The sequence below is a fragment of the Cebidichthys violaceus genome, unplaced genomic scaffold (assembly GCF_023349555.1).
Source record: "Cebidichthys violaceus isolate CVI_PGR_0920_01 unplaced genomic scaffold, fCebVio1.0.p SCAF_22, whole genome shotgun sequence".
Taxonomy (NCBI): Eukaryota; Metazoa; Chordata; class Actinopteri; order Perciformes; family Stichaeidae; genus Cebidichthys; species Cebidichthys violaceus.
The window spans coordinates 774,330-797,971 of record NW_027176395.1 but is presented as its reverse complement, the minus strand read 5'-3'; the positions used below and the strand labels follow the sequence as shown (position 1 = coordinate 797,971).

Below are 23,642 nucleotides of genomic sequence, written 5' to 3'. Positions count from 1 at the left end.
GACTGACGTCTGAATTTTGTTATAGTTATAATATAACTTATTGTCATTATTCCAAATTTCCTGCCAAGATGTAATAATTCTTCGCTGTATAACTGATTTTGCTTCTGACCTCCCAAAACAAATCTCTAAAATACCATTTTTGTTAAATGCTCTTTTAGCAACTTTATCTACAACCTCATTACCGAACACAATATGTGATAAACTATGCTGCATTATGTGATTTTAATCCTGAACACAATACGTTATGAGTAAACATGTTATATTTGCAATAATTACGCATAATTCTACTGCCAAAATATTGAATGAGACCACTATGAACTGTGGTGCCTGCCTAAATGTTATATTTGTCAAATATGGGGAAATTATGAAAATTAAAACATAGTATACATCATATACTATATTACATTTATATGATGTGTCATTATGTAATCACATATATTATTCTGGTGTACATTGTATATCTAGACTTGTCTAGTCTTTATTATTAAGTTGTTATTTGACTTGTTGTATAAACCTCTTTTTTATTTTAACATTTTCATACAAAAACAACAGCATAACTTTTGAAGAAACAACCTTGGTTTGACTAACTCACTCTGCTGAAGCCTCGTAATAACTTCACATCAATAAATAAATATGTATTTTTTTAATTTAAAAGTATAAAGTAGCACAAAATGGACAAAACATGAAGTACACTTCCTTCCTGAAGGGTGAGTTTAGGGGGTTTGTAAAGGACTCTTAAAAGGTTCTGTTCGTGTAAGGTGAATATTTCCAACAAACCCTTTTCTTTGTTACCTAAGTTAATCACTTCCTGCTAGCTTTTATTTTGTACGTGCCCTTTCTATTTTTTGGGTCCTTTTATTTTGAAGTTCTTCTGGCGAAACCGGAAGCAGATCCCACTCGTCAGAGTATAGTAGTTTGACTTTGGATTTGGATAAAAGATTGACGGTGCAGACGAAAGGTGTTATAAATATTCCTCTGCAATATTAGTTTATTAATTAACGATCAAGCACCTAGCTGGAACGGGAACAAGGTATTGTGTGTTTATTGTGTTTTATTCTAGTTCTGTTTCAACTAGATGCTAATGTTAGCTTAAGAGGGTTAGCTAAATGACTAAGCTGTAATTTTAAGCTAATGCTATAGTTCGGTTTTTACATGTGCTTTTGAAATGTATATATTAGAGAAAATGTTTAATTAAAGGCTCCCATGTATATTGAAATGTGTAAGTAATGTTTAAACTCGTAAGAGCTCATTTATGTTGTATCTGTTCCGTAGCTCTTACGGTGTTTTCTGGAGATTGGTTTAAATGAGAAACATAAATAAAGGCTTCTGGAAACATCAGTACGCTTCACCATTGTCCGGCTGGGGTCCGCTACAGGGTTGGTTCTCATTAGTAAGCATACTTCATGAGGTTCCCCCTCTTTCAATATTCCTTAACTCTTTATGTTTGTTTGTTTATTAAGATATTTTGTTGTTTTTCTGAGTGAAGGAGCCCTCTGACTTTCTGTGTCTGGGGCTTTTATTGTGAAGGCTAGAACGGAAAAAGTAAAACACGGAAATACGCTACTTTTGACTATATCGGTGGAATAAAGTTGTTTTCGTTGTCAGTGTCCGATACGTTCCAGCTGCCTGGTTCGTTTCTACGGGAACAAAAACGTGAGCAGCCGTGACTGAGTCGCTCCTCCCGGGTCCGTCTAGTTCGAAGCGCCGGTTAGCATCATAGCTAGGCTAATGTTAGCGCTTAACAGGCTGTAGCCAATCAGAGGCAGAGGAGCGGGTCTTCCCTCGAGGCGCACATGCGCAGAACATATTGGACGTTCGTCTTGGTGCAGACTACGGGGCCTCCGCATGATTATTTTAATATATCCATAAGGTATATGTGCATCATAAGTCTCGGCTACTTTAATTCATCTTCTCATTAGTTTGTTTCTCTGATATGTAGACGTTGTTTCTTATTTGTCTCGTTTATCTCTACATGTTTTTCTGTTTTTTGGTTAAAGTAGTTTAGTTTCACTTTTGATTCTCTTGTGACGCAGTTATTTTTCACCCTCTAAAGCTGTTGTAACTGGTTATTTTACATGTTTTTATTAATATCACAACAACAAAACTAAACAGAATAAAACTGATCAGAATTTAGTTTTTTGAAGGCGTTAACAATGTTTTGTTTTTATTATTTTTTTCACTCGACAGTGGACAAAAGCTGAAACTCGACCTGTATTTGTCTTTCTCTATTTTCTGAGTTCATGAAGCTTCACAATGGAACAAGTAGACCGTTACTCAAATGCACATAGAACAGATCTAGAGTATGGGACTCCTGCAGATGTTGCATTGACTTGATCAAACTACAGTCAGATCCATGAGCGCAGCTCGGGTTAAAGGCTGTTATTCTAGCGCTGATTGTGGAGTTAATGTGATTAAATGATGGAAATGAACTCAGTTGTGGACATTTAGAAAGCAGAGAGTCACATCACCCGCTTCTTATTGGAAGATAACGGTCCAGTTCTACTGCTCATGTTGTGCTTTATAGCTCCATTCTGACTGGATTCACTTCTGTAGAGAAGGTCCTGTTAACTCCAAGTCATACTGTGTGTGTGTGTGTGTGTGTGTGTGTGTGTGTGTGTGTGTGTGTGTGTGTGTTACAGCTCAGAGCTGCAGCAGAGACCAGACTGTCCAGAACACAGAGGGATCATGGAGAAAGACTTAAAGCGGTTGTAAGTCATTTCATATTGTGTTCCTTCATAGAGTCAGTGTCTCTGTCAGTCATGTGCTGCTCCAGTATTACTACCTGTAACTTAACTTCATCTGGATCCACGCTGACGGACACTGAAGTCAGGAAATATCAACGGTCACTTCTGATTCCTACTTGGTAGTTTCTGTGCATCCAGCAGTTGTTGTGGCTGAATGTCTGATAATCTTAATCATCTCATTCACCACCTGGTGGTCGTTCTCTCTCTATGAACATTAAAGTGTCTCTGCATTGATTAACAGGGTCAGAGACACTACTTGGTTCAGGTTTGGTGAACATCTTGCTCATGCTTAATAGAAGCGTGTTGATGTTTGTATGAAACAGGAAACAAACAGCGACCTCCTTCCTACTTTTAAACCTCCTCAACAAAGTCACACTACTCAGGAGTGATGCTTCCTGAACACTTGAAGAGACAAACATGAGATGTTGACGTGTGTGGGATTCTCTTTCTTCTAGAGACCCTCTGAAGAAAGCACTTGCACTGTTCAAGAGGAATGATTCGTCACAAGGTCGCACTGAGGATTTCAAAGAAACACTCTCTGAACCTTTCAAGAAGTAAGTTTTTAGTGACGTCATTAAGAACATCAGTCACACTTCACATGTTTAACCTCTGAGGTCTTGTTCCACTCACTGTTATCATATCTGAAGTCATGTTGCTTTGAATGTATATTTAATACTAATGAAGTAGCATCATCACATCATCACTGTGCTTGTTATTTGCTGCAGGCTGAACGTCAAACGTTCCTCAGATGAGGAAGATGAAGATGAAGATGTGGATCTTTGTTCAGACTCTGGTGTGTCCATGAAGAGTGACAGCTCAAAGGGTCGCCTCAATAATATCCTCATGTAAGCTTGATGAACATTCAAGTGTATCTGCATTGATTAACAGGGTCAGAGACACTACTTGGTTCAGGTTTGGTGAACATCTTGCTCATGTTTAACCAGCGACCTCCTGTGAGATCTGTGAGTCAGAAACATTCTTTCACACGCTTTAATATGTATCCATGAAGCTGTGAACATCAATGATTATTGCTCTCTTTTTGCAACATATCGGTGACGATGTGACCATTATTTAAACTCTCATGTTTTATCATACTTCCATGAGTTTTTTCTGCTGCTTGTGTTCGTACTGACGGACACTAAAGTCGGTCAAATCAACTTGAAAATCCAAACGCCTGTAAATGTTCCTATTGTTGTAGAATGATCCCTCATGATGGAGCAGAGTTCATGTTACAGTGAGAAGTAATACCCAGAATCAGCTTTGGATTCAACAGTTGTGAATAATCTTATCTTTATTGATTGATTATAAGTTATTGATAACATTTTATCCAAAAGGAGGAGGAGAGAGGAGAAGCTCTGTTCCTCCTTTCTACTCCTGGAGGAGGAGAAGAAGCTCTGCTGCTGGAAGCTGAGCTCTTCTCCTCCCTCCGGAGCCTGCAGGTGAAGCTGGATCTGGTCTGTCCACAGTGGACCGGTCTCTGCTGGAGTCTGAGCTGAAGGAGGTTCTGGTGAACCTGCATGAGTTCATCTGGTTTCACCAGAATCCGACCCGGTGGCTCCGATGACATCATGAAGAATAACTCTATAGAAACAGACCATCTTCTCTCTGATGGTCTCTGTACTGATGGAGGTCTGATAGAGGACCAGGACTACACTGAGACTGGTTCATATAGAGGACCAGGACTGGTTCATAAAAGTTAAAAGTCTTTCTTTTGTTTCCTCTTGTGTGTGTGTGTGTGTGTGTGTGTGTGTGTGTGTGTGTGTGTTACAGCTCAGAGCTGCAGCAGAGACCAGACTGTCCAGAACACAGAGGGATCATGGAGAAAGACTTAAAGCGGTTGTAAGTCATTTCATATTGTGTTCCTTCATAGAGTCAGTGTCTCTGTCAGTCATGTGCTGCTCCAGTATTACTACCTGTAACTTAACTTCATCTGGATCCACGCTGACGGACACTGAAGTCAGGAAATATCAACGGTCACTTCTGATTCCTACTTGGTAGTTTCTGTGCATCCAGCAGTTGTTGTGGCTGAATGTCTGATAATCTTAATCATCTCATTCACCACCTGGTGGTCGTTCTCTCTCTATGAACATTAAAGTGTATCTGCATTGATTAACAGGGTCAGAGACACTACTTGGTTCAGGTTTGGTGAACATCTTGCTCATGCTTAATAGAAGCGTGTTGATGTTTGTATGAAACAGGAAACAAACAGCGACCTCCTTCCTACTTTTAAACCTCCTCAACAAAGTCACACTACTCAGGAGTGATGCTTCCTGAACACTTGAAGAGACAAACATGAGATGTTGACATGTGTGGGATTCTCTTTCTTCTAGAGACCCTCTGGAGAGACACCGTGCACTACTCAACAGGATTGATGCGTTACGATTAGACTCTGTGAATTTCAAAGAAACACTCTCTGATCCTTTAAAGAAGTAAGTTTTTAGTGACGTCATTAAGAACATCTGTCACACTTCACATGTTTAACCTCTGAGGTTTTGTTCCACTCACTGTTATCATATCTGAAGTCATGTTGCTTTGAATGTATATTTAATACTAATGAAGTAGCATCATCACATCATCACTGTGGTGTCACAGATCAGTAAATCCTCTCTGGTGAGACTCTCAAGTCTTTCTAGTGTTTAACAATCAAAGGTCGTGTTTGATACTTAAGATCTTCTCTAAAATCTTCCTCTATGAACTCAAACAGACACATTTCATGGAAAGTTTTATTTTTCAGACTTAGTTACAGCGCTGCGGGTTTCTCTCTCTCTCTCACCTCATATTTACTTTAATATTAACACTCACACATAAAGGTTTACTAGGTTATGATCCATAAATGTGGTCAACACTCGTCTCTCATCGGTCCCTCGGTGTCGTTGTTTCTCTTCTCACTCGTAGCTCTGCTGGAGGCTGAAGTCTCTGTCTACTGGAGAACAATCCATGTTTTGTTCCTTTATAGTTTGTGTGTGTTAACTTGTTGTACAGAACAAAATGAGCATTAATAAGAAAAGGAAAGGGAAGTCCTCCGATTTGTGTCCGTCCTCCGTAAAGCCGCTAACGTGACTTCAGACGTCTCCGTAGGTCTGATACCTCCGCTCACTGATCGCTCCATTAACATAATAATTAACATATTTTATTTTTCAAAATAAATGTAATATTATTCAAAGGTATTGTTCGGTTCGTAATGCGTACCGAACCGTGAGCCCCGAACCGAACGGTTCAACATGAATACGTGTCTCTTTACACCTCTAATGATAACTGCTTGTTATTTGCAGAAAGCTGAACGTCAATCCTTCCTCAGATGAAGATCTTCGTTCAGACTCTGGTGTGTCCATGAAGAGTGACAGCTCAAAGGATCACATCAATAATAGCCTCAGGTAAGCTTGATGAACATTAAAGTGTATCTGCATTGATGAACAGGGTCAGAGACACTACTTGGTTCAGGTTTGGTGAACATCTTGCTCATGCTTAATAGAAGCGTGTTGATGTTTGTATGAAACAGGAAACAAACAGCGACCTCCTTCCTACTTTTAAACCTCCTCAACAAAGTCACACTACTCAGGAGTGATGCTTCCTGAACACTTGAAGAGACAAACATGAGATGTTGACATGTGTGGGATTCTCTTTCTTCTAGAGACCCTCTGGAGAGACACCGTAAATCTGAACACGATGATTGTTTCAGAGGGCAAACTGACTCTTCAAAAGATGAGTAAGTTTTTAGTGACGTCATTAAGAACATCAGTCACACTTCACATGTTTAACCTCTGAGGTCTTGTTCCACTCACTGTTATCATATCTGAAGTCATGTTGCTTTTAATTAAGCAATAAGGTACGAGAGGCAGTACTGTATCGTCAATGATGTACAGTTCAAGGGTGTTGTTAGGCCAGACGCGTAGCAGAGGGCCGGCAAACCCTTGAACTATACATTATTGTATGTGTGTCTGTTGCTATGCAACATACAAACAGCATTGGGAACATCACGTTTGTTGGCCTAGCTAGATCTCGCACCATCTCATTCATTCACATTGCTCATTTTATCAAAGTTGCCATTAAAATAAATAAAAAAAGACAATGGGACACTTTCAATAAAATAATATTTCATTTAAACATTAGGCCTAAACATTCTAAATCAATCATAAATGCTTCGTAGGCACTGGGTGTATATATAACGTTATGCTGTTTAAACTTAATAAAGTAGAGTTACGAGTGACTTGGGACTCGATGGACTAACATTAGGCTGTTGTTAACGTTTGCTTATGTTGATTTGGAGATCTCCATTAATTGTGCGTCCGTGGAAAACGTGTCTCACGTCCCCTTCGTCTCTGACGATATCGCTTCAGACCACTCCTGCTCTCTTTGCCGGTGGCTCGGTGTTGGGAGTTTCTTCTCCAGCGAGGATATTACTCCAACGCTGTCTTTCATTGAGATTTGGTGCCCAGTAGCTTTGAAGGGAGCTTTTCGGATGTATGTCCACTCTCTGACATGACACGAGACATGTTTGGTAACTGTCAAGCTTGAAATGACAACAGGTAGACACAATCTACCCGTTGTTTTGAGTGTGCACTGATATGGAACACTCTGGTAAATGTAAACAGGTTGTACAGTACTTTATGGCTCAATAAAGTACATCCTGTGACTCACTCTCAACCAATCAGAATGCTTGATTTCATCTACCCGTATTATAATGTATATTTAATACTAATGAAGTAGCATCATCACATCATCACTGTGCTTGTTATTTGCTGCAGGCTGAACCTCAATCCTTCCTCAGATGAAGATCTTTGTTCAAACTCTGGTTGTGTCCATCAAGAGTGACAGCTCAAACAGTCACATCATTGATTTCTCCATCAGGTAAGCTTTATGAACATTAAAGTGTATCTGCATTGATTAACAGGGTCAGAGACACTACTTGGTTAAGAACATTCTGCACAGTCACACTTCACATGTATAACCTCTGTGGTCTTGTTCCACTCACTGTTATCATATCTGAAGTCATGTTGCTTTGAATGTATATTTAATACTAATGAAGTAGCATCATCACATCATCACTGTGCTTGTTATTTGCTGCAGGCTGAACCTCAATCCTTCATCAGATGTGGATCTTTGTTCAGACTCTGGTGTGTCAGAGATGAGTGACAGCTCAAACGGTCGCCTCATTAATTTCCCCCTCAGGTGAGCTTGATGAACATTAAAGTGTATCTGCATTGATTAACAGGGTCAGAGACACTACTTGGTTCAGGTTTGGTGAACATCTTGCTCATGTTTAACCAGCGACCTCCTGTGAGATCTGTGAGTCAGAAACATTCTTTCACACGCTTTAATATGTATCCATGAAGCTGTGAACATCAGTGATTATTGCTCTCTTTTTGCAACATATCGGTGACGATGTGACCATTATTTAAACTCTCATGTTTTATCATACTTCCATGAGTTTTTTCTGCTGCTTGTGTTCGTACTGACGGACACTAAAGTCGGTCAAATCAACTTGAAAATCCAAACGCCTGTAAATGTTCCTATTGTTGTAGAATGATCCCTCATGATGGAGCAGAGTTCATGTTACAGTGAGAAGTAATACCCAGAATCAGCTTTGGATTCAACAGTTGTGAATAATCTTACTTTTATTGATTGATTATAAGTTATTGATAACATTTTATCCAATAGGAGGAGGAGACACTGCTGCTACCAGGAGCTGAGCTCTCCTCCCTCTGGAGCCCAACAGATGGCCCAGCTGCAGACCCAGCAGGCCCAGCTGCAGACCCAGCTGCAGACCCAGCAGGCCCAGCTGCAGACCCAGCTACAGACTCAACAGGCCCAACTGCAGGCCCAGCTGCAGACCCAGCAGCAGGCCCAGCTGCAGACCCAGCAGCAGGCCCAGCTGCAGGCCCAGCTGCAGACCCAGCAGCAGGCCCAGCTGCAGACCCAGCTGCAGACTCAACAGGCCCAACTGCAGGCCCAGCTGCAGACCCAGCAGCAGGCCCAGCTGCAGGCCCAGCAGGCCCAGTTGCAGGCCCAGCAGGCCCAGCTGCAGGCCCAGCAGGCCCAGCTGCAGGCCCTGCAGGCCCAGCTGCAGGCCCTGCAGGCCCAGCAGGACCAGCTATAGGCCCAGCTGCAACAGACCCAGCAGCTGGGCCTATAGCTGGTCCCACAGCTGGGCCAGTTAAAGAGGTGAGACGAGTCTCCTTACCATTGGTTTTAGTGTCTGAAGTGGGATGGAAACAACGTTGAGGCTGTGGTGGAAAAACGATATAATAGTACAGAGTGAGTCCTATAATACTAACATAATGAACATTGCCTTTGGATCATTTATTCTCTGTGCAGAGAAGGTTCAATCATCACACTGAGTGTGCATTCTGAGGGATGAAGAGCCCCGTGTGCAGGGTTTGTTCATCTTATAAAGATGGGATGAGTCCACACTAAGGGTACATCCCAAGTCTCTTAATTACATCCTTGTTTGCCTCACTTGCATCCTTTCCTTGCGTCTTAGTCCCTCCCACCAGGGATGCACGGAGAGATGCAAGGAAACCATGCGAGGAGAGAGGAAACGAGGAAATGTGTTTTACGATAAATGAGACGTCCTTTCCTTCGTATCGTCACGTGAAGCGACGTCTGTTTCTGATCACAGCTGTCAGTCGGCTTTAACAGCTGGAGAGACTTTTGTGTCTGTTCACATGATCACTGTACTGAATAATAGTAACTAATCACTAATAAATACGTTTCATCCCTGTCAGAGTCGAGGCGTTTCCTCTCTAAATGATCAAACTCATCAAAGCCGACAGGAGTGATCAGCGTCACGTGACTGAATGAAAGGATGATCAATAATCTAAAAGGGGTTTCGTCTCTCAGCGCTCTCTGGCTGTAATTGTGTCCATAATAAAAGTTATTGAGGGACATTTTCTGCATTAATGTAGATTCAACAGTTCGGGTGTATTTAGCTTTTGAACAGATTAATAATCTATGTTTTGGAAAAATTTCTAATGATAAATCGGGAGAAGAGTTTTGTTCACAAATCCAAAGAAAATAATAAAGTCTTCAAATGATTCAAAGTTGTCTTGTTCTGTTTATTTTCCTGCAAGCGGAAGAGTGTTCACCGTCACGTATCACAGTGATCTGTGGAAGAAGCTTCTACGAGACGCAATATTCAAGATCCTTTATTCAGATGTTACCTTTGAAGGGACTCAAACCCCCACCAGGACTTGTCCTTTGTCTTCTGCTGAGTTCCCACAGTTCTGATGCCTTTCAGGAAAAAGGAGGACAAGCTCCTCATTATTGCATAGTTTCAACTTCCTTGACTCCAGATAAGGTCAAAAATAATAAGGTACAGTTATTATTCCCAGTTTCGGGTTCACAGCAAGGACACACAATTATTAATGTACATTTTTCCCATTACATCTATCATAGGCTGAGCTTGTTTTTGTTATTTTTACTGATGCTTCTTGTTATTGAGAACAAAAGTTTGTTCATTGACAGTTTGCTATATTTACATGTTTGAAGTAGATAAATACATATAAAATGAAATGTATGGTCACTGTCTGTTCATATTCATCATCATGAGTCCCATTACTTTATGACTATGAGTAGAACTGTTCAACCTGTGTGAGACGAGGATATCGTCTGTTTTCATGGCTGAATGCTGCGTCACTTTAAATCATCTTTCCTTTCTCAAAGGAAGGTCCAGTGTTTCCTATGCTTAAGGAGCTAATAAAGGAAGCATTGAAGCACCTTTCCTTAGCATTTAGAGAATTCAAACGGCTCTTATCATGGCGGAAGCTTCCTGAACAAAAAGGACTGTTTGACCACAGTCCCTCTCTTTGTGGACTTCCCTCCTTTTTGTCTGTGCAGCACCTGAGATTGACAGAATGTCCTCAGTTATTAGTGGATGAAGAGTTTTGGACTCAGCCAGTGTTTGTACCTGCACTTTAAAGCCCAGCCTGATTACTGTCCTTTTAATCCCAGCGCTTCATTTACTACAACGCTTCTGCTCACTTTGTTGGATTATTCTCTTGGGAATAAAAATCAAGTGTTTGTACATTTGTTGTGTCGACTGTGTCTTTTGTAAAAGTGGATTTCAAGAGATAAACAGAAGAGAAACATCGACCGATATAAAAGTCTATGATTCCTGAGAAACCTTTGACTTTTTTCATCAAACTTTAATATGACTTTTTCATGACGTTCTTTCGACATGTGATACTATGACTACAATCCACAACGTGTACTTAAAGTATTACAATAATTCAGTGGAGGAAACTGTCTCCGTGGCTGTTATGTGCTCCATAATAAGATTATTATTATTATTACTGATGCATCAGTGTGAAAGAAGCATATTAATGGTGTCGAAACAGATGCATTATCCAAAATAAAACTCACAAGCACACAGAAAACAAGAAATATGCCTCAACATCACATTTTAGAAGCTGACAACATAAAACATTTGCGTTCGATTTTCTATTTCCTGGAAGGAACTTTTAACTGATTATGAAACGGTCTCAATACCACTGATCCTCTATCTGACCTGCATCAGTAAACAGACCATCACAGAGAAGATGGTCTGTTTCTATTTACTCAGTGAGCATTTTTTTCCAGTTGTAAAATGATCATCAGAGGAAAAAAAACGTTGAAAAGTGAACGTTTTTTCATCGGCTGATTGAAGACGTTGGTTGACATTTACAGTTTATTTCACAGATGTTTTGTAATAGTGAGACAGACTGCTGCAGTAAAATGAGGTTTTCTTCTGAAGGGACTCTGGTGCTCTGAAACACTTCCACCTTTGTCCACAAGGGGCGCCAGAATCAACACAAGATAAAAGCTCCTTGGAGTAACTTTACTGAAAACAACAAACATTGTGAGTCACGATAATGAGAAACTGTCAAAGATAATGAGTTGTGTCATTACTTTGAGGTACTAAGTCATAATATGAGGTGGAAAGATCGAAGATAGTTTTAAAATAAGAAAGTTATGAATTAATTACCATATAAATGTGTTTACTTGAGCATACTTCTTGTGTTCATATTACATTTAAAACTACATATATTTTGAACTTCCTCTGGTCATGTCTACTAAGTCAAAATATTGAGACACTTTCTCATTAATATTACTGACAGGATCTTTATTTTTCATCACAGTCGGGGAAATTGGATTCCATATTCAGCACTCCATCTGCATTAAAACCTGTGTGTGTGTGTGTGTGTGTGTGTGTGTGTGTGTGTGTGTGTGTGTGTGTGTGTGTGTGTTACAGCTCTGGACTTGGTAACAAGGAGTAAGTCTTAATTACGTGACTTTATAACTTTAGTATCAGTGTTAGCTGACGTGCTGCTATGATGTGTGACCTGTAGACTTTAGAAGAGTAATTATTGTTCCTCAGTGCATTTCTGGGTTTAAAATCATGTTTTCTTAGCTGAGTCAGAAAAATCAACGTCCTTTTCTGGAATTATTCATTTCAAGATCTGATTCCTCAAACACACATACATATACTCATCTGTATGCCAACACACTTGTCTCCATATTTACCCTTCAATCAATCATTTAGATTAAACAATGAAAGAAACAAAAGGGATAAAAAGCACATTGAAAGAGTCTTTATGTTGTTTTATAATCAAATGTCTCTCTCTCTCGTCTACCAGACAGAGGATGGACGGTGAACATTCCTCTCCATCCGGTTTGTTGCCTGAGAAGAAGTCAAGCGATCTCATCTTGACTTCAGGAAGTCTTCGTCACAAAAGTAAGCTATAAGATGTAACTTCATCCATCAGCATTTCTACACACACACACACACACACACACACACACACACACACACACACACACACACACACACACACACACACACACACACACACACACACACACACACACACATTGTTTTGAACTATTGAACACTTGAGCTGAGGACACAGCCTCTTCCTGATGAGGTGAAGCATCAGCTTCCAGATTTGAGACTAAACCTTCAGAAATAAGACAGAAAGAAACCGTCTAACCCGCAAAGGGTGGAATGTACTCAAATATAATATTAATACGTTTTCTTTAGTGTAGAATCACTAAGAATCATCGTGTTTCTGTTACCTTAGAATAACATATTTATATCTACATAGGGAAGAACTCCATGGATTTGGATTGGCTACATTTGTAGCGGCCCAGAATGGATGAACCCCCCCCGGCTCCAGAGAGGTCTCCGGTCTCCTCAAGATGTCTGAATTAGGACGGAGACATCTTTTATTTATTTATTCCCTTTGTGTTCCCTGAATATTGACTGTTTAGTTTGAGGGGTTGGGTTTCAGCAGTTTGTTAGTTTTTGCTCCTCGTTCATAAAGAAGCATTAAAATAAAACACTCAAGAAAAGAACAGTACAAGTACCTCAAACTAGTACTTAATTACATACTTCAGCTGAAGTACACTTCCTTCCTGTAAGGTGAGTTTAGGGGGTTGGTTCTCATTAGTAAGCATACTTCATGAGGTTCCCCCTCTTTCAATATTCCTTAACTTTTTATGTTTGTTTATTAAGATATTTGATGATTTTCTTAGTAAAGGAGCCCTCTGACTTTCTGTGTCCGGGGCTTTTATTGTGAAGGCTAGAACGGAAAAAGTAAAAAACGGAAATGCGCTACTTTTGACTATATCGGTGGAATAAAGTTGTTTTCGTTGTCAGTGTCAGATACGTTCCAGCTGTCTGGTTCGTTTCTACGGGAACAAAAACGTGAGCAGCCGTGACTGAGTCGCTCCTCCCGGGTCCGTCTAGTTCGAAGCGCCGGTTAGCATCATAGCTAGGCTAACGTTAGCGCTTGGGGCTGTAGCCAATCAGAGGCAGAGGGGCGGGTTTTCCCTTGAGGCGCACATGCGCAGAACATATTGGACGTTCGTCTTGGTGCAGACTACGGAGCCTCCGCATGATTATTTTAATACATTCATAAGGTATATGTGCATCATAAGTCTCGGCTACTTTAATTCATCTTCTCATTAGTTTCTTTCTCTGATATGTAGACGTTGTTTCTTATTTGTCTCGTTTATCTCTACATGTTTTTCTGTTTTTTGGTTAAAGTAGTTTAGTTTCACTTTTGATTCTCTTGTGACGCAGTTATTTTTCACCCTCTAAAGCTGTTGTAACTGGGTCTTTTAAATGTTTTTATTAATATCACAACAACAAAACTAAACAGAATAAAACTGATCAGAATTTAGTTTTTTGAAGGCGTTAACAATGTTTTGTTTTTATTATTTTTTTCACTCGACAGTGGACAAAAGCTGAAACTCGACCTGTATTTGTCTTTCTCTATTTTCTGAGTTCATGAAGCTTCACAATGGAACAAGTAGACCGTTACTCAAATGCACATAGAACAGATCTAGAGTATGGGACTCCTGCAGATGTTGCATTGACTTGATCAAACTACAGTCAGATCCATGAGCGCAGCTCGGGTTAAAGGCTGTTATTCTAGCGCTGATTGTGGAGTTAATGTGATTAAATGATGGAAATGAACTCAGTTGTGGACATTTTGAAAGCAGAGAGTCACATCACCCGCTTCTTATTGGAAGATAACGGTCCAGTTCTACTGCTCGTGTTGTGCTTTATAGCTCCATTCTGACTGGATTCACTTCTGTAGAGAAGGACCTGTTAACTCCAAGTCATACTGTGTGTGTGTGTGTGTGTGTGTGTGTGTGTGTGTGTGTGTGTGTGTGTTACAGATTGACCAGTACTCACTATGTCTGAGAAGAACAACTCCTCTACAGACAACTCTGGACTTGTTAACAAGGAGTAAGTCTTAATTACGTGACTTTATAACTTTAGTATCAGTGTTAGCTGACGTGCTGCTATGATGTGTGACCTGTAGACTTTAGAAGAGTAATTATTGTTCCTCAGTGCATTTCTGGGTTTAAAATCATGTTTTCTTAGCTGAGTCAGAAAAATCAACGTCCTTTTCTGGAATTATTCATTTCAAGATCTGATTCCTCAAACACACATACATATACTCATCTGTATGCCAACACACTTGTCTCCATATTTACCCTTCAATCAATCATTTAGATTAAACAATGAAAGAAACAAAAGGGATAAAAAGCACATTGAAAGAGTCTTTATGTTGTTTTATAATCAAATGTCTCTCTCTCTCGTCTACCAGACAGAGGATGGACGGTGAACATTCCTCTCCATCCGGTTTGTTGCCTGAGAAGAAGTCAAGCGATCTCATCTTGACTTCAGGAAGTCTTCGTCACAAAAGTAAGCTATAAGATGTAACTTCATCCATCAGCATTTCTACACACACACACACACACACACACACACACACACACACACACACACACACACACACACACATTGTTTTGAACTATTGAACACTTGAGCTGAGGACACAGCCTCTTCCTGATGAGGTGAAGCATCAGCTTCCAGATTTGAGACTAAACCTTCAGAAATAAGACAGAAAGAAACCGTCTAACCCGCAAAGGGTGGAATGTACTCAAATATAATATTAATACGTTTTCTTTAGTGTAGAATCACTAAGAATCATCGTGTTTCTGTTACCTTAGAATAACATATTTATATCTACATAGGGAAGAACTCCATGGATTTGGATTGGCTACATTTGTAGCGGCCCAGAGCGGATGAACCCCCCCCGGCTCCAGAGAGGTCTCCGGTCTCCTCAAGATGTCTGAATTAGGACGGAGACGTCTCCGAGGCCTCCGTCAGCAGCTGACTCTACTGGTCTCTTTGCCGCATGGTGTCTGCTGCTGCTTCCGCTCATCCTAATCCTGCACCGCCGCCTGTTGAGAAATAATCTCTTTCAACAAATATAATCAAGTTAAACACCAATAATGATTTCTATTGTTATGAAACCTGCTTCAAGTTTAGCAGACGATACAGTTTGGTCTACACACGTGTACATAAAATAGTACATATTCTATTCCTTTCATAAACAATTAATAGAATAAAGAAAAAATACAAAGCTCTACATGAGAATATGGAGACGGAAATTACAACATTTTAAATCATAAACTATATTACCTTGATATTATGTATCATTACGTAACCACATATGTTGTTCTGGTGTTCACTGTTATCTAGACTACACTTGTTGGCTCACGTTGTTTCATAACTTTGTCTTTAATTGCTATTGTTACGTTTTTATCTGACTTGTAGTATAAACCTCTTTTATGTATATATATATATATATATATATATATATATATATATATTTTCATTTTCAACTTTTTTTACCAACTTGGGTTGACTGACTCGCTCTGCTGAAGCCTCATATTTACTTCAAATAAACCTTTAATTATTTTAATTTGAATTTAGAAATATAAAGTAGCACAAAATGGAAAAAAGTAAAGTACAAATACTTCAAATTTGTTATGAGTAAATGTGGGTCCTACTTAGAGTCCACCTCTGGTTTGATACACAATGTATAAATCAACATGTACTGAAACATGAAATATGACGTAAACATGGTGAATGTAAAATGGTAATAAAGAAACAAACTTTATCTTATTTTCTATCTTCTACTTTGTTGTGTTTTCTTCCTCATGAAACATAACGGTCTATTTCACAGCAGGGACATAAGAAGTTCATTTACATAAGTAGGCGTTAGCTCTTTATATGCTAACTGTTTTGCTAATTTTACAATCACTTAATCTAATTTAACTTTTGTTTATTGCATTTCAATCTGATATGATGCACTGTAGATCATATCAGTACTTTAAAAAAGCAACTAAATCTTTATTCCTCTTTGATTAATCCTTAAACTTTTAATATTTTGAATGCATCTTTTATTTATTTATTCCCTTTGTGTTCCCTGAATATTGACTGTTTAGTTTGAGGGGTTGGGTTTCAGCAGTTTGTTAGTTTTTGCTCCTCGTTCATAAAGAAGCATTAAAATAAAACACTCAAGAAAAGAACAGTACAAGTACCTCAAACTAGTACTTAATTACATACTTCAGCTGAAGTACACTTCCTTCCTGTAAGGTGAGTTTAGGGGTTTTGTTCTCATTAGTAAGCATACTTCATGAGGTTCCCCCTCTTTCAATATTCCTTAACTCTTTATGTTTGTTTATTCAGATATTTTGTTGTTTTTCTGAGTGAAGGAGCCCTCTGACTTTCTGTGTCCGGGGCTTTTATTGTGAAGGCTAGAACGGAAAAAGTAAAAAACGGAAATGCACTATTGTTGACTATATCAGTAGAATAAAGTTGTTTTCGTTGTCAGTGTCTGATACGTTCCAGCTGCCTGGTTCGTTTCTACGGGAACAAAAACGTGAGCAGCCGTGACTGAGTCGCTCCTCCCGGGTCCGTCAAGTTCGAAGCGCCGGTTAGCATCTAAGCTAGGCTAACGTTAGCGTTTAGCAGGCTGTAGCCAATCAGAGGCAGAGGGGCGGTTCTTCCCTCGAGGCGCTCCCACACATGCGCAGAACGGATTCGGCGTCTGGAACAGTTCGAGACAAGACTGCCCCAAGACGATGCAGACCACGGAGACTCTGTGTTTATTATTATAATACTATCATAAGGTATATGTACATCATAAGTATCATATTTTTATTAATATTTTCATACGTTTTTTTCTTTACCCATTGTTTCTTGTCTTGTTTATCTTTAAATGTGTTTTGGTTAAAGTACTTAAATAGTTTCACTTTTTGATGGTGTTCATCTGTGACGCAGGTAACAGGTGAACACCATCACAAAGTATTATAACTACGTCTTTCAAATGCTTTATATAATTTCATTGTATCATCTGTTTATTCTTTATTTCATTTAATCTGCACAACAACAACAACAACAACAAACTAAAACTAAAAGACAACAGAAAATGGTAGTGGACTAAAATAACATTATTTCCTTCATAATTATATAAGAAGTATAAAGTAGCATGAAAAGAAAACACTCAAGAAAAGTAAATTACAAGTACCTCAAACTTCTGCTGAAGTACATTTCCTCCTTGTTTAAGTTTAGAGGGTTGGTTCTCATGATAAGACCACTTCACTAGGATGCTCCCTCTTTGAATATTCTTTAACTTTTTATGTTTGTTTATCTTCTTATTAGTTTCTTTCTCTGATATGTAGACGTTGTTTATTATTTGTCTCGTTTATCTCTACATGTTTTTCTGTTTTTGGTTAAAGTAGTTTAGTTTCACTTTTGATTCTCTTGTGACGCAGTTATTTTTCACCCTCTAAAGCTGTTGTAACTGGGTCTTTTAAATGTTTTTATTAATATCACAACAACAAAACTAAACAGAATAAAACTGATCAGAATTTAGTTTTTTGAAGGCGTTAACAATGTTTTGTTTTTATTATTTTTTTCACTCGACAGTGGACAAAAGCTGAAACTCGACCTGTATTTGTCTTTCTCTATTTTCTGAGTTCATGAAGCTTCACAATGGAACAAGTAGACCGTTACTCAAATGCACATAGAACAGATCTAGAGTATGGGACTCCTGCAGATGTTGCATTGACTTGATCAAACTACAGTCAGATCCATGAGCTCAGCTCGGGTTAAAGGCTGTTATTCTAGCGCTGATTGTGGAGTTAATGTGATTAAATGATGGAAATGAACTCAGTTGTGGACATTTTGAAAGCAGAGAGTCACATCACCCGCTTCTTATTGGAAGATAACGGTCCAGTTCTACTGCTCATGTTGTGCTTTATAGCTCCATTCTGACTGGATTCACTTCTGTAGAGAAGGTCGGGTGATAATCACAGCCATAAAACCTCTTCCTCTTTTTCTGTGCGCTCGCTGATCCTCCCAACACTTCCAGAGAGTCCTCTTGCATTTAAAAGTGCATCAAGCTGTTTCTTTTCCTGTTATTGACTTTCATCAACTTGATGCACAGTTTGACTTCTCTGTGACAACTGAAGGAGTAGAAAAGGATTTTGCTAACCTGAAAAGTACCAACGTCATTATCACCAGCTGTCTACTCATGAATGGGGCTTCTGTTTGCTGTGCAGGTGCCCGCTTGCAATGGGTCAGCGTGCGGGGACACAGAGGGTCCCCTCTTCTGATACCCCTCCAGTTGGACAACATGACATTCAGATCAAAGATCAGAGGTGAGATCAGGATCTCTTCCTGACAGTTGACAATGTCTTTTGTCCGTGAGATTTTTACCTGTTAACTCCAGAGTCATACTTGTGTCTAATAATCTTAATCATCTAATTCACCACCTGGTGGTCGTTCTCTCTCTATGAACATTAAAGTGTATCTGCATTGATTAACAGGGTCAGAGACACTACTTGGTTCAGGTTTGGTGAACATCTTGCTCATGCTTAATAGAAGCGTGTTGATGTTTGTATGAAACAGGAAACAAACAGCGACCTCCTTCCTACTTTTAAACCTCCTCAACAAAGTCACACTACTCAGGAGTGATGCTTCCTGAACACTTGAAGAGACAAACATGAGATGTTGACGTGTGTGGGATTCTCTTTCTTCTGGAGAACGTCTGGTGAAACAACATAAATCTGAACACGATGATTGTTTCAGAGGGCAAACTGACTCTTCAAAAGATGAGTAAGTTTTTAGTGACGTCATTAAGAACATCAGTCACACTTCACATGTTTAACCTCTGAGGTCTTGTTCCACTCACTGTTATCATATCTGAAGTCATGTTGCTTTTAATTAAGCAATAAGGTACGAGAGGCAGTACTGTATCGTCAATGATGTACAGTTCAAGGGTGTTGTTAGGCCAGACGCGTAGCAGAGGGCCGGCAAACCCTTGAACTGTACATTATTGTATGTGTGTCTGTTGCTATGCAACATACAGACAGCATTGGGAACATCACGTTTGTTGGCCTAGCTAGATCTCGCACCATCTCATTCATTCACATTGCTCATTTTATCAAAGTTGCCATTAAAATAAATAAAAAAAGACAATGGGACACTTTCAATAAAATAATATTTCATTTAAACATTAGGCCTAAACATTCTAAATCAATCATAAATGCTTCGTAGGCACTGGGTGTATATATAACGTTATGCTGTTTAAACTTAATAAAGTAGAGTTACGAGTGACTTGGGACTCGATGGACTAACATTAGGCTGTTGTTAACGTTTGCTTATGTTGATTTGGAGATCTCCATTAATTGTGCGTCCGTGGAAAACGTGTCTCACGTCCCCTTCGTCTCTGACGATATCGCTTCAGACCACTCCTGCTCTCTTTGCCGGTGGCTCGGTGTTGGGAGTTTCTTCTCCAGCGAGGATATTACTCCAACGCTGTCTTTCATTGAGATTTGGTGCCCAGTAGCTTTGAAGGGAGCTTTTCGGATGTATGTCCACTCTCTGACATGACACGAGACATGTTTGGTAACTGTCAAGCTTGAAATGACAACAGGTAGACACAATCTACCCGTTGTTTTGAGTGTGCACTGATATGGAACACTCTGGTAAATGTAAACAGGTTGTACAGTACTTTATGGCTCAATAAAGTACATCCTGTGACTCACTCTCAACCAATCAGAATGCTTGATTTCATCTACCCGTATTATAATGTATATTTAATACTAATGAAGTAGCATCATCACATCATCACTGTGCTTGTTATTTGCAGAAAGCTGAACCTCAATCCTTCCTCAGATGAGAAGGAAGATGTGGATCTTTGTTCAGACTCTGATGTGTCAGAGAAGAGTGACAGCTCAACCAATCGCCTCATTGATTTCCCCCTCAGGTAAGCTTGATGAACATTAAAGTGTATCTGCATTGATTAACAGGGTCAGAGACACTACTTGGTTATGAACATTCTGCACAGTCACACTTCACATGTTTAACCTCTGAGGTCTTGTTCCACTCACTGTTATCATATCTGAAGTCATGTTGCTTTGAATGTATATTTAATACTAATGAAGTAGCATCATCACATCATCACTGTGCTTGTTATTTACTGCAGGCTGAACCTCAATCCTTCCTCAGATGAAGATCTTTGTTCAGACTCTGGTGTGTCCATGAAGAGTGACAGCTCAAACGATTGCCTCAATAATATCATCAGGTAAGCTTGATGAACATTAAAGTGTATCTGCATTGATTAACAGGGTCAGAGACACTACTTGGTTCAGGTTTGGTGAACATCTTGCTCATGCTTAATAGAAGCGTGTTGATGTTTGTATGAAACAGGAAACAAACAGCGACCTCCTTCCTACTTTTAAACCTCCTCAACAAAGTCACACTACTCAGGAGTGATGCTTCCTGAACACTTGAAGAGACAAACATGAGATGTTGACATGTGTGGGATTCTCTTTCTTCTAGAGAACGTCTGGTGAGACAACATCCATCTGAACACGATGATTGTTTCAGAGGGCAAACTGACTCTTCAAAAGATGAGTACGTTTTTAGTGACGTCATTAAGAACATGAGGTCTTGTTCCACTCACTGTTATCATATTTGAAGTCATGTTGCTTTGAATGTATATTTAATACTAATGAAGTAGCATCATCACATCATAACTGTGCTTGTTATTTGCTGCAGGCTGAACCTCAATCCTTCCTCAGATGAAGATCTTTTTTCAGACTCTGGTGTGTCAGAGATGAGTGACATGTCAAACGATCGCTTCATTAATTTCCCCCTCAGGTGAGCTTGATGAACATTAAAGTGTATCTGCATTGATTAACAGGGTCAGAGACACTACTTGGTTCAGGTTTGGTGAACATCTTGCTCATGTTTAACCAGCGACCTCCTGTGAGATCTGTGAGTCAGAAACATTCTTTCACACGCTTTAATATGTATCCATGAAGCTGTGAACATCAGTGATTATTGCTCTCTTTTTGCAACATATCGGTGACGATGTGACCATTATTTAAACTCTCATGTTTTATCATACTTCCATGAGTTTTTTCTGCTGCTTGTGTTCGTACTGACGGACACTAAAGTCGATCAAATCAACTTGAAAATCCAAACGCCTGTAAATGTTCCTATTGTTGTAGAATGATCCCTCATGATGGAGCAGAGTTCATGTTACAGTGAGAAGTAATACCCAGAATCAGCTTTGGATTCAACAGCTGTGAATAATCTTATTTGTATTGATTGATTATAAGTTATTGATAACATTTTATCCAATAGGAGGAGGAGACACCCGGAGCTGAGCTCTCAGGACAGGTCTCAGTCCCTGGTGGGGGCCCTGGTGGGGGTTGTGATGGGGGGCCTGATGGGGAGCCTGATGGGGGGCCAATTGGGGACCCTGGTGGGGGCCCTGGTGGGGGCCCTGGTGGGGGGCCTGGTGGGGCGCCCGGTGAAGTAGATCTCTGACCTGAAAAATGAGTTTCATGATTTCATCTGATTTCACCAGAACCCGACCCGGTGGCACCGATGACGAGCTACTCTATAGAAATGACGTAATCACGTATATTATTCTGGTTTACACTGTTATCTAGACCAGTGGGTCTCAACTAGTCTGGCTGCGGGACCCACCTTCACCCCTTGATGTCAAGCCGCGACCCGAATCGAGGACAATTTTCAACTATTTAGTGAAAAGATGGAGCAGTCTGAACCTGATCTGAAGATGTCCTCTGCAGTCGTAGTAGTAGGAGCTCTCTTGTTCCTGTCAGTCCCCGTCCCACACGTTTCACTTAGACGAGTAAATCTGATTTGTTTGTTACGTCAGTAGATTTGTCCATATGTAATGCAAAATGACCGCTTGCCTACATTGGAGCTGTGGTCTGTTGTTTGATGTCATCCGACACGTCTTCATTCACTACTTATAGTGTCATTTGACAGAGGAATAGTTTTCAGTTTATCCGCTGCTGATCTTAGCATTACAGGGCATTAATGCTAAATATTCTTAAGGAGTGTGAATAGACTGCACTCCGCTGCATAAAAAATCCCCTTCAAAATAAAAGGCCTGAAGGACTGGAAGGCCCACCAGTTGAGAATCACTGATCTAGACTACACTTGTTGGCTCACGTTGTCTCATAACTTTGTCTTTAATTGCTATTGTTAAGTTTTTATCAGACTTGTAGTATAAACCTCTTTTATATATTTTTATATATATAAATATATAACTATATATATATATAAATATGAGGTCAGTGGAGGCTCATCATGAAAAGTAAAAAAACAATAATGCTTAAATAAATATTAATATTTCTCTACTGATCTGTGCTATAAATGTATTTTCTGTATGATTCCAATCATTTTTATAATCAGAACCTCTGAATGATGTCATGTCCTGTTCAAACAGAGGAGACAGTGAGGTGAGACAGAGACCAGCTGTTCCTCACCTCACTGTGAACCCTCACTAACTGTTGAGTCTTTTTCTGTCTCATTGTTTGTCACCACTGTGATATCTGTAGACTCTTTTATTATATGTCCTTTCTTTACATAGAATAATGTATTTCACATGTGTGTAGAACATGTTTAGTGTTGCTGATCTGACATTAAACCGCAGTGAAAAAGCACAGAGAGGCAAACAGTACCTCTGACTCACTGAAGGGGACGAGCGAGAGCCCACGGGTCGGTTCATGCTTGTTCTGTCGAGCGCTCCGCTTCTGAAACGCTCCCGGTGGAATCAAATATGTACCTTAATGTGTGTGTAAAGAATGCTGATATGAAATATGAAAAACAACAGTAGTCAATATGCAAGCTGCCAGTTGAATGGTGATTTAAGCTTCTCTATTGGGTTCATATATTTGTAAATCTGATTTATGTAGTGTCAGTGCCTCACCAGACACCAACCTCACCGCACGTCACTATATATATATTTATTTATATATTTTTTTATTTATATATATATATTGATTTTCAACTTTTGTTACGAACTTGGGTTGACTAACTCACTCTGTGAAGCCTCATATTTACTTCTAATAAAGCTTTGATTAATTAACACAATGTATAAATCAACAAGCAAAGAATAAATGTGACGTAAACATGGTGAATGTAAAATGTGAATAAAGAAATAGACATGTGATTTATTTTATCTTCTATTTTATTTTGTTGTGTTTTCTTCCTCATTAAACATA

The 23,642-nt window shown here is 39.5% G+C and overlaps 2 protein-coding genes and 1 long non-coding RNA gene across 3 annotated transcripts; all 3 read left to right on the top strand.

Moving 5' to 3' along the window:
• Positions 1–3,208: 3,208 nt before the first annotated feature.
• Positions 3,209–8,841, top strand: LOC137877936 (zinc finger protein 853-like). Its single transcript, XM_068718125.1, has 4 exons — positions 3,209–3,298; positions 7,490–7,592; positions 7,812–7,913; positions 8,403–8,841. Exons 2-4 carry the CDS (start codon positions 7,513–7,515, stop codon positions 8,839–8,841), a joined length of 621 nt encoding a protein of 206 aa, XP_068574226.1. The 5' UTR covers positions 3,209–3,298; positions 7,490–7,512.
• A 4,693-nt stretch (positions 8,842–13,534) lies between these two features.
• On the top strand, positions 13,535–16,209 carry LOC137877683 (uncharacterized). The gene is made up of 4 exons (XR_011103566.1): positions 13,535–13,643; positions 14,409–14,478; positions 14,843–14,940; positions 15,273–16,209. It is a non-coding gene; the product is annotated as an uncharacterized lncRNA (long non-coding RNA).
• A 912-nt stretch (positions 16,210–17,121) lies between these two features.
• On the top strand, positions 17,122–23,590 carry LOC137877577 (clumping factor A-like). Its single transcript, XM_068717555.1, has 7 exons — positions 17,122–17,219; positions 18,654–18,752; positions 20,246–20,362; positions 20,582–20,680; positions 20,938–21,012; positions 21,157–21,258; positions 21,748–23,590. The coding sequence occupies exons 2-7, from the start codon at positions 18,667–18,669 to the stop codon at positions 21,923–21,925; spliced, it is 657 nt and encodes a 218-aa protein (XP_068573656.1). The 5' UTR covers positions 17,122–17,219; positions 18,654–18,666; the 3' UTR covers positions 21,926–23,590.
• The last annotated feature ends 52 nt before the right edge of the window (positions 23,591–23,642 follow it).